The sequence below is a fragment of the Hippichthys cyanospilos genome, chromosome 20, assembly GCF_059441005.1.
Source record: "Hippichthys cyanospilos isolate Australia breed blue-spotted pipefish chromosome 20, RoL_Hcya_1.0, whole genome shotgun sequence".
Classification (NCBI taxonomy): Eukaryota; Metazoa; Chordata; class Actinopteri; order Syngnathiformes; family Syngnathidae; genus Hippichthys; species Hippichthys cyanospilos.
The window spans coordinates 10,027,501-10,045,359 of NC_142388.1; the positions used below are offsets into that span (position 1 = coordinate 10,027,501).

General features: G+C 43.3%; 1 protein-coding gene and 1 non-coding gene across 2 annotated transcripts; both read left to right on the forward strand.

Annotated features, from left to right (window-relative positions):
- The first annotated feature begins 2,447 nt into the window (after positions 1-2,447).
- Positions 2,448-7,151, forward strand: sox7 (SRY-box transcription factor 7). The gene is made up of 2 exons (XM_088404125.1): positions 2,448-2,803; positions 4,151-7,151. The coding sequence occupies exons 1-2, from the start codon at positions 2,560-2,562 to the stop codon at positions 5,032-5,034; spliced, it is 1,128 nt and encodes a 375-aa protein (XP_088260251.1). The 5' UTR covers positions 2,448-2,559; the 3' UTR covers positions 5,035-7,151.
- Positions 7,152-12,920: 5,769 nt separating this feature from the next.
- On the forward strand, positions 12,921-13,003 carry trnal-cag (transfer RNA leucine (anticodon CAG)). Its single transcript has one exon. It is a non-coding gene; the product is annotated as a tRNA-Leu (tRNA).
- The last annotated feature ends 4,856 nt before the right edge of the window (positions 13,004-17,859 follow it).

Here is a 17,859-nt window from a genome sequence, read left to right on the forward strand (position 1 = left end):
ATATTTTTTTTTTTTTTTTTTTTTTTTTTGCATACATATGTACAGTTTTTTTTTTGTTTGTTTTATTTCGCTTTCTAGGTAAAGCTATGCGATTCCTTGCATAGTTTTTGAATCCATGGAAAAGAGCCTTGTTTTTCTCCCAGGTAAGTGATGGTAATATATATATAGAAAAAACAGTCGCATCTCTTGTGCTAACTAGGATAATAAAGATAGCTAAGTGTGGCATTTGTTTTGCTGTGAAATGTTTGTAGCAGGTAGTGCATATCTCTACTTCATTTTGGAAACCCAAAGCTAACCTAGATGCCATCATCTGCATAGTTTGTCATATCTCCAAAATCAACAGACGGCAAGGTAAGAAATGCTATTCTTGTGTCAAGTGTTGCCAGCTATGGCGATTCCACCTAGCAACATGCTTTTGATTGCAATGTTCTTTACGCTCTTGTATTGAATGTTCGAATCTCGAGAAAAAGTATAAATGTAGACGGGAGGGATAAAACTGTGGGCCGGAATCCCTGAAGAAAATCAGGCAATGCGCCAGGACTTGTGCTAGCCATAGTTGAATAACTATAACTACGTAGCTATGAGCTTGGATGCTGAGCATGCTCAGCTACATATGCTAACGATGCTAGACTCATGCCACATTTTGTGACATTTTACGTAAGACGTTTTAACGATATTAACCTTGAATCATCTATGTCCGTAAAATAACTGAATGAGTGGCTTTTTATACAAAATGCGCATGTTTCGCTGCTGTCAGAATTTCTTGATGCGTTTCATACAGATATACAATTGTTCTATAGTAGTTTGATTTATTGCGTAACCACGTAGGTAACATCAAAATGTCCTAGTTGAAAAGTTTTACACGAACGCAAGAAAAACGCACCAAAACTCGTTTTCATCACGCGCAAACATGCTTCCATTTTTTTCACATGTGCACCTGCAACGCAAGCGCTCTTTCCGCCGGCGATGGAATGAAACGACACTAATAAAAGCAGCTAAAAATATAATAATTACCATTAATGACTTCATTAAAAAATAAGTTCAAAGCCAAGTTCAAACAAAAACTCTCAACTTTAAATAAACAATTAAAATGATGCAACTGTGAAGTAAACTAAAATACTAACTGAAGAATATGTGCAGCTGAGTTATCTAGGCGATTTTTTTTTTTTTCTTTTTTAGCAACTCAGAAGTAACAGCTATTTTCTCTCTGGCTCACCCGCTGGAAAATTGCATCACAGATGACAATTTGCATACATTTGGCAGAATGAAAGCAGGCAACATTTTGCAAAGGGGTCATGGTAGCACAATTGCACAATGTACTTTAAATTAATTTGCTCTCTATTGGAAAACTGTGCTCTTCTTGTCACGGCATTAAAACACTTGGATTTTCTTTTCAAATCACTCGTGCCCCCTTCAAGTGCCTTCCTGTACCCCTGTTTGAGAACCAACTGAAAAAAATAACGACTGTTATTTTGAAAAAATCCTGTGAATACTTTTCGAACATTAGCTTGTGTTTTGTTGTGGGATAAAACAATATTGTTGCATATGATCCCAAGGAACAGGCTTAGCATGGCTCTTGCCATGTAAAGTGTCATTGCACCTCCACAGCACCAGGTGGTGCAGTGGCACTTTCATTGCCAATTCTGCAAAAGTTGAAATCGAATGAATCATCAATGTAATTTAGAAAAAAAAATGTTTTATACCTTTTTCTTCAAGTTAAAATGTTTAAGATACTGGTGCTCCTGTGGTAGTGTGCCAGATCAATAGATTTGTTTTATTGATTTCTTTCTTTCATCAAATGGTTCAAAATATTTCTAGTTTAAATAAGGATGTATACCTTTTTAAGCCACTTGATTGTGCTTGAAGTTATTTTTTTCTGTTTGAGCGTGTAACTTGTTAAAAGTTGATTTATATTGCATTTGATTGTTAATGATCAGAAGGACTTTTATAGATATAAATCTTATTAGTCATCGCAGCGAGTGGGGGCGTGAGAAATGGTTTCTCCTTGCTGGGGGTTCTGAGATGTTTTATTTTATTTTATTTTATTTTTTTTAGTTTCACAAACGGCTAAATTGAAGTGTTGGCTGTTTTTCGTGAGGCGGATGCGAGTGACTCTGACGCACACGTGCAGTTTAGCGCTTTTTGCCTAGCACCTGAACGCACCGCGGCAACAGGTCTGAGAAGTTTTGTTGGGGGCGCGTCGCAACACCGGACGAATCAGGAATGTCAAGCCTACCTAAAAAAAAAAAAAAAAAAAAAGTAGTAGTAGTAGTAGTTTCATCCCCGCTCCGGAATCAGACTCTCGCGACCGGGCCAAGCGAGCGCACGCACCGTGCATCATTTGCGCGTCACGTTTGGACTCGGTCCGAGGAGGAGCATCTCGCGAGCGGGGCCCCCCTCCTCAAATATAAAGAAGCCCCTTCGCTGAGCCGCAGGACAACCCGGATCGCACCTGAGCCAAGAGGAGCTCGCGCGTGACATTTCGCAGCATTAAAAAAAAAAAAAAATCGCATCCAGAGTCAGTCGGAGCCCCAAGTCGGGCAGGCGGGCGGCGCGCACATGGCCGCCCTCATCAGCGCGTACGCGTCTTGGCCCGAGTCTTTGGATCGGGATCGTCATCCCCCCGCCGAGGGCGACTCGCAGGCCCAGGGCCCCGGCGCGGACGCGCACCGGGGCGACAAAGCGCCCGAACCTCGCATCCGGCGGCCCATGAACGCCTTCATGGTTTGGGCCAAGGACGAGCGCAAGCGGCTGGCCGTGCAGAACCCGGACCTGCATAACGCCGAGCTCAGCAAGATGCTCGGTAAGTCCGCTTCCACTTTCCTCATTATCGTTATTTGTATTATTTTACGACAAGCGTTTCTGGGATCGCTTCTGATTCCATCAAAGTAACCGTTCCTTCTACACTTTTCATACGGCCGTTTCGACAGAAAACTACGTTTCTTCGCCGAAAGCCAAATTAAAGTTTGCTAAATTACAGATGAACTTTTGTTTTTCAATGGAATATTCAATTTTCGTAATGGTTTCAAAAAGTTGGAATTGTAACACTACTTGATGCAATATTGCTACTTTTGGCCTTTAAAGTTTATTATGAGTTCGTTTTTATTTTACAGAAATAAAAAAATCAATTCCCTTTAAAATTTAACAACAAACATCAGGAACAAGTTATCTTAGGTGGATAAACATCCCAAATAACGCTGAAAATTGTGACCCCACATACTGTAAAACACTTAAACAGTATATATGTATCATATTATCAAATGAACTCTAAATTATTCAAGCCTTGCCTTCTTTCGAGCATTCATTCCGAATGTGCACTTTAAATACCCCAAATCTCATGAACACAAAATCAATTTAAAGACATGGCATTTTATCATATATGACATTTCCTAACTTGATCTTGTCGTTACAAATCTGCTTCTCTGTGTTGCACGCTTGAATTTGTTTGAAACACAAACCCGTTCAATTGCAAGTTTATCAATTTACACATGATACGATCATGTGTTTATATCAAATTGAATGAATAAAAATGCATCTCAAAATGCCTCACAATTTAAACAATCAAAATATAGCTTAAAAAAACTCCCAAACACACGCAAAGATATACTCAAGAACTGTACAAACACGGCCGCACACAACCAGATGACTTTTAAAATAAAATGTCATATTTTGGCGAGTCCAATTCCCTTTTTTGGGAAACGTCATGTATAATAATAATTGAGCAAATGAGTTCATTTTTCTGCTCTGACGTTACGAGTCCAAGTTTGAAAACGTTCAAGTTGATGTAAGCCTTGTGTGAATCCAGACTGCAATTTGTTTTGGCTTCAGCTGATTTAATTGGCGAACCTTCAAAGTGGAAAAGATCGCAATGCAAATTCCACAGCAGCAATCGGATATGAACGTGAGCATTCATTAAAAAAAAACAAAAAAAAAACCAAGCCCTGAATTCAAATTTGAAAGTTCAATCTTAATGGACGTTGGGGTGCCAAAATTTTGGAGTAAATAGTCCTGTCACATGTGCCCTTTTCCTGGCATCCTTTTCTCCACCAATTCCAAGACGGAACAAGCTGAGCAGACTGTCGTCATTTTGCGTACAGGCGAGCCAGTTATGCAGCGTTTAAATGACGCTTGTGGCCTTTTTTTGCATCAGGGAAGTCGTGGAAAGCGCTGACGCCTCCCCAGAAGAGGCCTTACGTGGAGGAAGCTGAGCGGCTGCGCGTGCAACACATGCAGGACTACCCCAACTACAAGTACCGGCCCCGCCGCAAGAAGCAGCTCAAGCGCATCTGTAAGCGCGTGGACCCCGCCTTCCTCCTGGGCGGCCTGGCCCCCGACCAGAACGCCCTGCCCGAGCAGCGGGCCCTGTGCCGCCCCCTGGAGAAGGAGGACGGGAGCAACGCGCCGCCCGGGGTGCGCTTCTCCAGCCCCGGTCCGCCCCCGCCCGCCACGCGGGGCTTTCGGGACCCGTCGGCCTCGGGCGCCTTCGACACCTACCCCTACGGCCTGCCCACCCCTCCCGAGATGTCCCCCTTGGACGTCGTGGACCACGAGCACGCGCCGCCGTCCTATTACCCCGCCATGTCCTGCTCGTCTCCGGAGGAGCGCCACCAGAACCACATGGGCAGCCCGCCGCCGTACCATCTGGACTACGCTCAGACCCAAATCCACTGCGGGGGCGCCCACATGTCCCACGTCAGCCCCGCTAATAACGCCGGCCTGTACTACGCCGCCTCGCCGTTCCCCCTGCACCCCCACAGCCTTCAGCACGGCCACGTGGGCCAGCTGTCCCCGCCGCCGGAGAACCAGGGCCACCTGGAGACCCTGGATCAGCTGAGCCAGGCCGAGCTCCTGGGCGAGGTGGACCGCGACGAGTTCGACCAGTACCTCAACTCCGGCTTCCATCCCGAGCAAGGCGCCGGGGGCGTCGCCGTCACGGGTCACATCCAGGCGCCGGCCGGCGGCACGGAGACCAGTCTGATTTCGGTTCTGGCCGACGCCACCGCCGCCTACTACAACAACTACGGCATCTCGTGAGCCGGGGCGACCGCAAGCCAAGACGTTTACGGCATCCCTTCGTCCGTTTAGGGTCGCGGGTGGACCCCTAGACGCCTCGGCGCGAGAGGCGCCGGACACTCCAAACCCGTCACCAATCGCGGCGCACATTGTGTATGGACAACAAGCATCCCTCCCAGATGTTTATTTAACAGCGCTTGTTCTCATGATGGTCAGTTCCACACACAGACTCGGACTGGACTGCTCTCTAGCCCCCCATTCTTCCATTTTCTAGGTTTTTTTTCCGGTCAGGGTCCGCAATCTATCCCGGATGACTGAGATCCCCAAAGACGCGGGGTACGCCCTGAACTGGTTTATCATAGCGCATATTCTCAAAGGGGTTCCGGGCCGACTTCCGACCGTACGCGGTGGGCTTTAGATTTTGGCGAAAGAAGTGAACTAACCCCGAAAGTCAAACGTAGCGCGCATACAGGAAAACACCCGACCTGACATTCTCCATATTGTTTGTCATCGCTACTAAGTATATCCCGGAAAAGCTTTGATGTGAGGAGCTGGATATGTCCTAGACTGCTTTCCAGTCCGGTCAAAGGACAGATAAACAACCTTTTGTCTGTTTTCTATACCGCTGCTCCTCATTTGGGTTGCTGGTAACTTGGTAACCCAGCCAGAAATGGGGCCAAGTACTCAGACTCGGACTCGTGCTACACTTCACTTGCGATTTTTTTTTACACTTGCGACTTGACTTTGACTCGTCCACGAAAGACTCCAGACTTTGAGACTCTTTGAGACACTTCCTTCGAGACTTATGTCGTGAAGGTAGTACTGCACTGCGTAATAACAAAAAAAACAAAAACACTGCGCTGTTTGAGTACAACTGAGCTTTGAAGACTGGTTTCCGTTGAGACATAGGGAACATGTAATACTGACATGCTGTAAAAATCAGAACATTTTCAAGAATCCATAAAACGCACACAAAAAAATTCTAGCTATTTTGGGTGAACTCGTAGTGAGGGTCTTTCACTTGAAGCCTAAGAACATGGAACTTGACTTAGACTCGTCGGTCAAAGACCCCCGACTTGACTTGGCCTAAAGACTTTTTCCCATCCCTGCCCCTAGATGACTCTTTTGGCAAGAGAAACGGGGTAAATCCTTGACCGGTTGGTGTTTACCTGGATTCGCGTGTCAAAGCCTCGAGTCTTGTCTCAGACTTGCCGATTAATGCCCTTCCCTGCGCCCCGTTGACTTCACTATTTTTGCTAGGGAATCAGGTTACACTTACATGGACTTGACTTGGACTCGTGGCTCAAAGACTCAAGACTTGAGTGCGACTTGCCGACTAGTGTCCGGTCAGTGATTACATGGACTTGACCTGGATTCGTTGGTCACTTGTTTTGTTTTTTTTTTCCATCCGCTCATACTTATGAGGCTAGCAGATAGCCATCCCAACAGACTTTTTCCTTTTCGGTGAGAGAAGCAGGTACACCTCGGACTGATCGCTTGTCGCTCGCATGATGACAAACAACCATTCAAACCCGTGACCTGTTTAATCCGCGATGCGCTGAACGTAATTGGTAAGACGCCGCATGTCAAAGGTTCAAACCCGGATCCCTCCGACAGCGCGGCGGACCAGCCAAACGCCAGCACACTGTGCCGCAAGCAGACTGACAACCCTTGGTCGCTAAAACGAGGCACCTCAGGGAAGGCCGTCGGGGCCCCTCCACTTTTCGTGAACATTTCACAACACATGACTTGTAAATGCAGAACCACTGACGGACGCTGGCCAGGAGCCCATTTCAACCTTTTGTGAGGTTTTTGTCCCCAGTACGTCCCCCGTTTATCAAACGCTTAATAATATAAATATCTATACTGTATAATCATATCTATGCTAAAGCTAGGGTAAAACAATGTATGCTGATTTGGATTGTAATTTAAACGTGTTGGATTGTCATTTGTTGTACATAGCAAACTTGTCAATAAAAGCCAATGGCGGCGCATACTGGAAACTGTTTTGCTGGATTTGTGCTCGCGGTACACCCACCGCCGCCGTCGTCGCCGCCTCTTGAGGATTAGCCGCGACAACAAAGCCCGCCTCTGGCCCCTTTACCGCCGTCCTTTTGTTTACCCGCGACTGGGGGTTCCTCTCGCCCCCTTCTATCTTGTCCGTGCAGAAAATACCTCAATAAACGCTGTGATTCGCAAACTCGACCCATTTTTTTTTCGGATAAAAGGAATTCGGGGTGGGGGGTGACAAATCCCGGAGTCTGGCTGCTCTTCCTGGGTTTTTTGGGAAAGCTTGAGTCGTGCTTCTTGTAAAGAGGAAGTGGCGGAGGAGCCGTGTTTCCTGCCTGATAAGGTGGCCGTGGAGGTGCGAGGAGGGGCCGGGGCGCTCCGGGTCAGGATGTTTGGGCCCGGCCGCTCCCCGCGTCGCGCTGGGATGGGAAGCCGGACTCGCTGTGCTCAAACGACACCGCGGAGCCCAATCCCGGCAAGCGCTCGGACGCCCCTCGCCAAATTGAGCGTGGCCGCCGTTCTCGCATGAATTCTCACGTTCGCTCCAACCCCTCAGGGCGATGCCAACAAAATCATTCAAAAATAAAAAAAATGTACCACAGTTTGTAGAATTAATTCAATCATTTTTGCCATGGTTTTCTTTGTTTTGTTTTTTGCTTCCATTCAATGGACATTGTGCTATTCCTTCTGGTATGCTCACCTTGGCCACCAGAGAGCAGTGTAATGGAGTTATCAGCCGGGCCAATTATCAGTGCAGGTTCGTAAAAACTCGTAACTTGATCTTGTGAATGTTCCGGTATTTAATAAGACTACCTTTTATTAAAGCTTTTATTCATAAAAAATCCGCTCATTATCAAGTTGATTTTTTTTGTCTTAATTTTATTATGTATTTTATTGCTGACTTTAAGTGTCTTAAATTGTTTCTTAAGAATGCATCAATGTTTTCTAGAACCAATCATGAAAATGCAGGAAAATAAACCGTTTTTCACGCGTTTATGGCTATACGGTAGCAGGTTTACGCTATGGCTGAGTGCGCGTGTGTGAGGCGCTTGAAATATCAGGATTGACGACATTCATCATGTGTGCGGAGCATTCCTTGAGGGTGACCACATGCTTATTAGTCCGTCTGGCTTGTTGGGCTCTTTGGGGGACTCCCTTGGTAAAGACGTACCCCATCTATCCACTCAAGGGCAAGCTGTCCCCTTTTGCGCTCATATTAGCTCAGATTTTTACTCAGGAAATTCAGAATATTGTCACTTTTTCTTTTAGAGTTGAATATATTCTTGGTGGGAAAAACATGTCATCTTTGTATCCCAAATCCATTCAGTACTTTTATCAGTGAACAAATGATGTTGTCTAAAGCACTTTAGCTGTCTTAGTCACTGTTTGTTGAATGACTACGCTAATATTGCTAACACCGATTAGCGTGCATTCTGCTCCCTGTAATTTTAGCTCACCGGTAGCGGAATATAAATCTGTATGTTTGAGCACATTTCCTGATGACATCACCCAATGACAGCACAGCAATTACAAAAAAAAAAAAAAAACAGACCTAAAACTGAGCCTTGGGGGACACCAAAATTCTATATACTGTATGAAGGTTCATCCAGTGAATGTAATGAATTTATAGGCGGGGACCTTGGAGTTCAACTCGTAAGTCAAGGTATCATAAATAACAACGACAACGATGCGTTTCTCATTAAGAGGTCAGAAAGTCCGACGTGGCAATCACATCCCCGGCGTACTTGCGAGCTGCGCAATATTTGCATCGCGGGCTGAAAAAACAACAGAGCCTCCAGCTTGTTTTCTTTCAGGGTTTTTTTTTTTTGGAGCGACCTGATTGCCGGCTGGCGGCGTTCCAGCGAGGCCGGGGGTCAGGCCTCTGGAATGAGGCCGTCAGGTAGTCTCTTATGTTTCCTTTTTCCTCCCGCGCCGTCACGCCGCTTCCCTGGCCAAACAAACAACAAGCGGGCCGCCAAGGTAAAACGCCGAGCCGCAGCTGCGCAAAGTATTATCCGTCCGCCGCCTTGAAAGCGGGCCCGGTCCTCGGGAGGCTCGCAGGAGGCCGACTGTCTGGCGGTGCGGCGGCCCGGCCCCGCCTTCTCGGCGCGCTAATTGGAGGTGGGGCGCCGTTTCCCGCGTCGTTCCTGGCTTCCTCTGCTCCTTTGACCCGATCGAAAGCCTTACCTATACGCTACATACCGCGTCAAGGCCACATTGTCTTGTTGGAGCGAGCGCTGCCGTCTCATGGGATCCCCGGTCTTCTCTCGTTACGAGAGGCCATGCCGGAAGTCATTATTTCAAGTTGGACTTCATATTTTTCTAAATTTAAACAATTAACTGGATTTTATACTTTTGTTTTCACGCACCCTTTCTCGTAAACATTTTCATTTCGTTTTGTCGGTTGGAATTTCATTTCGTTTGACTTGAAATTAATTGTAATTAATTGCCGCGGATTTTATTATCCTTGTTTCCATTATTTTTAGATTTTTAAACAATTAACTGGACTATACTTCTGTTTTTACATCCTCTTCATCTTAAGCATTTTTCATGTAATTTATTAGAATTCTAGATTTTTGTCTTTTTGCTCAAAATTTGCAGAATATTTTATGAATATATATTTTGATTTAATATAATTTCATTTATAATTTCAATTGATTGTACATGTTTTTTTTAACCTATTTACATCGTTTTTGTATTTTTAAACAATTAACTGGACGTTTAATGTAATTAATTATGGATTTTTGTATATTCACTGTATTTATTATTATTATTATTCATTGTATTTTCGCTCTATATTTGCAGGATATATATATTATATATGTTTTATATATATATATATATATATATATATTATATATAATAATATAATATATATATATATATATATATATATATATATATATATATATATATATATATATATATATATATATATATAAACACACACACACACACACAAAAACTTACAATGAAAATCAGTCAAACAGCAGCTAGGATCTGAAACACTCGTGGCGATATTTTTTGAGGCGGTATTTCTCAGCAGCAACTGCAAACGGTCACATGACTGGAGTCGTCTTTGCACGTGTGTACACGCGATGGATATACTGTATCCCATCGCTAACTAAATGTTGCTGGAGTGGCGTGAGTTACGAATAAAACATAAGAACCTTTTTACAATTTGTACTTGGACCTAAACGGGGCCAAAAGGAGCGAAAGACACACACACACATTTTGCAGCAAGGGATTATGGGTGCTATTCTTCATCTCATTGTGGCTCAACAACGGGCGCTGCGGCAGGCTGGCGTGTCGGAATAATGGAGCAGACTTGTCGAGGGACGCCTGCCATGTGGCACGTGCTCTGTGTGTGTGTGTGTTTGGGAGAAGGGGAGCATGCAGATGGGGACCCCTTTGGAAAACTTGGGGGAGCGTTGCGGCGGCCAAGGGTCTCCCAGACGTGGCTACCTGTGCCGGGAACGCTGCACCTGTTCTAGGCAGATACAGCAAGGGAGGGGGGGCTAAAATTGTCTGTTTATCCTTCGCTGGAACATTTGCAGCATGAAAAAGCTTTCGGGGGGGGGGCATAGATGTAGGCGCTTGAGGAGCTATGTGGGATTTTCACAAGGCCTGAATGCTTTGTAAGGACAGAACAGAAATCTTTTTAAATGAAGAGCAAATGAAATGGAACATGAGACAACTACTTGCTACATATATTATACTGTAGTGATCCCTGAGCAAAACTTTCCATGTAACTTTGTATTTTTGTTCATTTAGAAGAAATACGCCTAGAGATACCATAACAAAGGTAAAAAAAAAAAAAAAAAAACTACACACCCTTGTTTTAATGTCAGCTGTTTGTGATATGAAAAAAAAAGTCAACATATTTCCATAGCTAACTTCAACAGCTAAAATGTCAATGGCTTCAGGTTTTGGCTGACGTCCATTTAACTCAATCACTGCCAGTGATGGCCAGAGACGTCAAGATCCATTTTTACTGGGGACCGGTGAGTACCGTCACAAATTGCCTGTCAGCGTATGTACTCTACGTATTACTTCATGTTCTCTGATTGTTTTTTTTTTTTTTTTTGCTACTAGCATAAGTACTATAAGTAATATGTCATTTTTTTACTGATACGTTTAACACTCCTAGCGTACGTCCTGTATATAATATGATTGGTTTATCGCTGTCAGCGTACGTATGGTACAGATTACATAATGTTCCCGGATTTGTTTATTGTTGCTAGCATACGTCCTGTATGTATAATGGCTTCAGGTTATAGTTAGTTTATCGTTCCTAATATATGTTCTGTACATAGTATGTAATATTCTCTGATTGGTTTATCGCTGCTAGCGTACATTCTGTTCATATTCCGTAATGTTCTCTGATTGGTTTATTGCTGCTAGCGTACGTATTATGAGTAATGTGCATGATTTTTGATGAATTTTTTGCTGCTTGTGTACGTACGTATTACGTAATGTTTTCTGATTGGTTAATCACTGCTCGCGCACATCCTCAATACCTTGCATTTGAAAACAAGGGTGTGTAGATTTTTATGTGCGTGTCATGAAAAAAAACGATGCTACCTTTCCTCATGCGGAAGCGAGTAAGTGTTTACGGCGTGCTCTTCCCCGGGGGAGCTTGGAGAGTTGCTGCAAGTCCGTACGTCAACGCTGACACCCGGCGCATCCGCCACCTTGATGTGCCCGCTTTCAACTTAAAACGCTCGGCGGGTAATCGTACCCCCCCACCCCCCAAAACGCTCCCTGGCGACCTCGGCGCCGGGTCGCCCTCATCCTTTCCATGGCGTTACGGCGGCGATATGTCGCTCGGGAGCTTGAAGGAATCCCTTCCTGCCGGACGCCCTTAAAGAGGTCGGCGGGGAAAATAATGAAAGGTGCGGAAGTGACTCACGTTTGGCGGCCCTCCCCGCGGTTGAAACAGCGCCGCTGCCGCTAAAGTGGCGCGCTGACAGCTTGAAAACAGGATACGGCCCCGCGTAGCCGTGCGTGCCTGTGTTTATTGCAGATGGCCCGGCACTTAAGCGCAGACGGGTCTGCGGCGGCCGATAAGCAAAAACAGCAAAGACGCTCACGTATGCGTGTACGTTGCACATGTATGGAACGTGTTTGTAAACAATAGGCGATGTTTTGCTTCTGGCCGACGGAAACTGGATCGACTTGGGCTCAAAACTTTGAAAAAAATTTTTTTGATAATAATATGTCATGATATTGTACAATATTAGATATTTTCAAAGCGGAGTTCCCCAAGGGTCAATTTTAGGTCCACTTTTTCTTAGTCTCTACAAGTGTATATGTTGCACATGTATGGAACTTTTTTGTAAACAGTAGGCAAAAAAATTGTTCACTGTTAGATGTTTTCAAGGCAGAGTTACCCAAAGGTCGATTTTAGGTCCAACATTTTCTTCATCTCTGCAAGCCCAGTCTGCTCACTTTGCGCAGGACCATATTGTGCTTTTCATTTCTTTTATTTTAGACAGTGTTTTTTTTTGTAGAAATTTTTAATTTATTATGAATTCGTCATGTTGCCTTTTCTGCTTAATTCTCAACGTAAAATGACAGAAAACAAAAAGCTTGAGCTATTAATTTTCTTTAGAAAAAAAAACCAGCCAATGGCACGATGAATTCTTAAAGTCCTTATGCGTTAGCTTCTCGTAAAATCACTCGTTTTTTTTTTTGTTTTTTTTAATTATCAAGCACACTAACTGGGGTCGTAATAGGGCCTATATGTTTGTATTGTTAATCCCTTCCGAAATTTTCCGGACTTCTTAAAGTCCTTATGCGTTAACTTCTCACAAAATTATTTATTGTCAAGCACATATGCGGTCGTGACAGGACCTGTATGTTTATATTGTTAATTTGTGGCCGCTGCACCACAAGTCAGGATGGCCGAGCGGTCTAAGGCGCTACGTTCAGGTCGTAGTCTACTCTGTAGGCGTGGGTTCGAATCCCACTTCTGACAAAAAGTTTTCGTGTTCGTTTTTTTTTCAGGAAAATAGAGATTCATATTTACTTGTACAACACGGAAGTGAAATTTACATAATCTTGCTGCATACGCAAAGCAAAATGTTATATTTTATTGGTGCGTGTATACATTTTTACTACACAAGCACAGCAACATATGTTGATTCCACCTCAACAAACGCAAACAACACCTTAACTTGTATACACACACACGCGCACACACAGTGTAGTAATCCATCGACATTGTTTGTTTTGTCTGCAGCGTGAACTTGAGCACTGGCATGAAAGTGAGAAAGTGCAAAGTATCTCCCTCGTTGGCCAAACTCCAAGCAGCGGCGGCAACGGCGACGGCAGCGGCAACGGCAGCGGCAGCAGCGCTGGACTCATTTCATTATCTGCTGCCGTGCCAATCTCATTACTGTGGGATTAGCGCTGCAGGTTCTCTCACATATAGGCTACAGTCCTGCGCGAGGTAACAAGTATTTGTTTCTTTGTTCAAAACTACTTATACTGTCTCAAGCTACTGGAGTGAAGATTATTTATACTGTATATATATATATATATATATATATATATATATATATATATATATATATATATATATATATATATATATATATATATATATATATATATATATATATATATATATATATATATATATATATATATATATATATATATATATATATATATATATATATATATATATATATATATATATATATATATATATATATATATATATATATATATATATATATATATATAGGTGTTTACGTACAAAAGTGATTACATTACAAAGATAATCAAAAAAGTAACTTAGTATTTGTTGATATACCTAAAGTCATTGATTACTTTAGTACTTAGCGGCAATTTTTAAACCTTCCTTTAAAACACTTGACAAAAAAAAACAAGTCATTGATTTGTTGAGGTATCGCGGCGAGCGTGACGGGCGTGTTGAGCGGCCAAGGTGCAAAGCTTAGCCGCTTGTAGATGTTAACTACTTGTGATGGTTGAATTGAGGCCAGCTAGCTAGGAGAGCTAAGCCGCACTGCACATGCCCAGGACTAGAGCAGCTTTTGTCTTGTGGTCCCCGCGTCACGGAAACGTGCAATCCGGTCGGCCTCACACTGACAATACGACGCAATGCGTTTTTATTGACAGTATTGTCCGCTTTCACGCAGCTACGGCTGGAACAAAACGTCACAGAGCAATCCCCGCAAAACAGGCAGTGGCCTACTAATTAATAAATTCCACAATACCGTCGGCCGCAGTACCACCCGTCTGGGAGGAGTCAAACTATTACAAAAAAAGGTGTGTATTAGAGAGTGGCACGGGAGTGGATTTTCACTCCTGTCCTATTCAACTGCCGCAGAAAAAAAATCCCATCCGACTATAGTAAAAACTTCAAATATAATCCTGTCCTATCCATCTGCAAATAACTTCTGTTCCACTTCAGAATGACTCCCGCTCCTGTACCAGTCCCAGGTTTTCTTTCCATAAGCGTACACTCTCAGCACTGTGCATCTCTCCAGGTTTTTTCTTTCTCCTGCAGAATCCTGTTCCTGTCCACTCCGGTCAATGTTATATCCTGTTCCGTACCGATCCTTTGATTAAATGTAAATCCATCTAAACTTTTTCACATGGTCTATATTACAGGGTGACACACTCCCACAAAAAAATAAATAAATAATAAATGAATAATAATACTAATAATATTTCTGCATAATCCTGTTCTCTGTTCCATCCCAATCCCGCGATAAGCGGCAGAGTTGACTGACATCCCAGCGGAATCCCACCTGTCGCAGGAGTCCCGCTCCCGTCTGCCCTCAACTTTTTATCCAATAGCGTTCCAATCCGGCGATTCAACGTACAGTTGACTCGCATCCCGCGGGAATCCCGTAGGTCCCCAACTTTTGGCAAACTTGTGAGCGGTCCCCTGAGCAAACATCACCCGCGGAGAGCGACGTAATGGCGGGTGACTCAACACGAGTCTCGGCGAGTGGGTGGGGGTCTTCCTTTGTGCTATTTTCGCCCCTCGGTGAGTCAGGACATCATAAATCTGCCCACCTAGCGCGTACCCCGCCCATCGGGCTCCTTAAGGCCGCGGACAGATGGCGTGGCGCGAGGCGGCCCCCGCTGATTGAGCGCGTCTCTGAGCAGAGGAGAGGAGAGGGCATGTCGCCGGTCTGGAGGCCTCTGATAAGGCCTGACCTCTTGTGGGCCGGCTCCCTTTTGTCCTTCAGGAGACCGAGCCCCCCACTGCGCCCCCCCAACCTAAACACAGGCGCACGAGTCAGAATGTTCAAGATTCAAGAGTTTGATTGTCATATGCATAGTGCTACTACACAATGAAATTCCTGTTCTGGTCACTTCACCGAGCAGTATTACATTCGGCACAATAGAGCGAGTCGTAAAGTAGACAATGGTAGGCAATACAAACAGTAATAGGGCAATAAGAGCAGTTGTAATAAAACAATAATATGAGAATAGACTCGTATTCTGAATGTTGGACTCGTGTATGATGCTGTAAAGCTTAACTCGTTCGAGTTTTCACTCTCCTTTACCCTAATATTTTTTTTTGTTTTTAATTTGTAAAGAAGTAGTCAGGAGTGAATGTGGGGACTCAATAGCACTTGTCATCCTAAAGCCATTTTTTACATTTTTTTGTAAGAGTCCAGATATTCAGTCCCAGGCCCCTATATAATTTTTTTTTTTTATAATTTCTCATTTTTTTCAAGCCGTTTGACCAAAGTAGGGTCTAAAATGGCTGGTACTAAATTCGTCAGTACTCAAGTAATCAAGAGACTAAATACTAATTTAATAAAATAATTTAGTTAATTAATAAAGTAATCAATTACCTCAGGACTTATTACCTAAAGTAATACATACTTTTAATTACTTTTGTACCTACAGTAATTAGTTACTTTAAATAATAAGTACTGAAATAATTGATTACTTTAGGTACTCAAGCTCTTTAACAGAGTTTATGCAGGTATCAGCAACCAGAATGGAATGCTTTTTATGTCCCGACAGCCACGGTATTTTTATTTTCAAATTAAGAGCAAATGGATTGGAACATGAAGCAACTGGTGTTAATAGTCATTCCTCTGCAAAACCTTTCATGCCTTTATTTCAGTGGCCGCATATTCGGGATGAGTCAAATGTGAAATTTCTTTCAGCGACGTTTTTATCGACGAGACAAATTTACCACCATGAAGTCCTGAGCTAAAAGCGTCTTGGTCTTTACGCAACGCAGGCGGTCCAAGTAAGTCGTGTCCAGCAGATTTCAGTCCAATCTTGCCAGCGATTATCCTCCAGGCTTTCCAGGCTATCCTTAGCCTCCTCGTGCATGTGATTAGCACCGAGGTGCGCTGCAGGACGGACGCAAACTGCAAACCGGCCTGCCAAAAGACGTTTGGATGTCCTCTATGGAACTTTTTTCGCTTTTGGATTATGGACGTGGAGCAAGTGAGTATTGACGGCATTTTTTCGATGGGATAACGGCAAAACGCCAGGGATGGTGTGGTCTCTGATGCAGAACGTCTTTTTAGATGTATCATTTTCGTCGGGAAGAACTTATGTTGACATTGTGTCCATCTTTTTGGTTGGCCGGTGTTGAAGATTTTTTTTCTTACTGTGTTGTCCAACGAGCGGGTGGCTATGAGATCAAAATGAACATAAAAAAAAAGAAGTCAGTCACAGAAGACGTATTTTTATGATTCAAATATGCGATATGATCAGATTATGAAACGTGATGCGTTTTTACGCAATAAGACTTATGTCTGGGAAAATTAAAAGTCAAACAGTGACATGTTCGAATTCTACATTTAATTCTCTTTCGGGAAGGTTTTGTAGGGGTTTTAAAATGTGGAAAATTCCCATTTTCGTCAAAACCTCAAAACTAATCTGGGCAACGTTATTAATACTTTGTCAAAACCCATCATCAATATATTAAAATGGTAAATGATCAGATTACAAATGTCACACAGCTGAGCTTTGTTAGCCAATGTGAACTATTAGCTAAAAAACGTAAAACATATCATTAAAAGTAATGATTCAAAGTTATCCAAAGTAACGGTCGACATACTACCAGCCATTTTTCGACCCGCCATTAGCAAAATACATGGCAATCGAAAAACATAAATACCCGAAATTGAAAGTCTGAACTCATAAAAAAAACGTAAAAAAACACATCTTTGGGATGGAATGAGTTAAAAGTGTCAAATACATTCCTAATTTATTGATGTAGCCGATTCTTTTTCCAATAACTACATGTCATTGTTGTTCGTTATTATTGTTACAGTGTTTAATAAGTAAAAAACTTGCTAGCTAACTCGCTAGCATAAATCGTCGGGCACGGCGCCACGTAAGCGCAAAGGGAATCTTTGCGTTTGCGTCGGGAACAACGCGGCTATTTTTAGCGAGACGTTAATGCCAAACGCAAACAACAGCTAAAGCTTTTCTTTAAAAGTGTCAGTCAAGCTTGGCCTATTTTTTTATTTCTATCAAATCCTCCTTTTGTTCCCGGCGTCAAGAAATCCCTTTTTTTACTTGTCGCCTTTGTGGCGTTGCCACGTTTCTTTTTCTCTGCCCATTTTGGCGCCCCGTAGCCCTAATCCCGGCGGATGGTGGGCACCGACGTTTGACGAGCGGCTAACGTCCGACGCTTTCGCCGATACTTAAGCTGGTTATTGAAAGGAACCTTGGGGGATTTGTGATCGGTTATCGCCGTTTACATGGAAGCCGCGCGCAACACAACAGATTAACAATAATAATCATCGTAATAATACAATAATCCATATAAGGAGCAAAGAGAGAAACGTTTTTTTTTCACTGATTTAAAGAAAA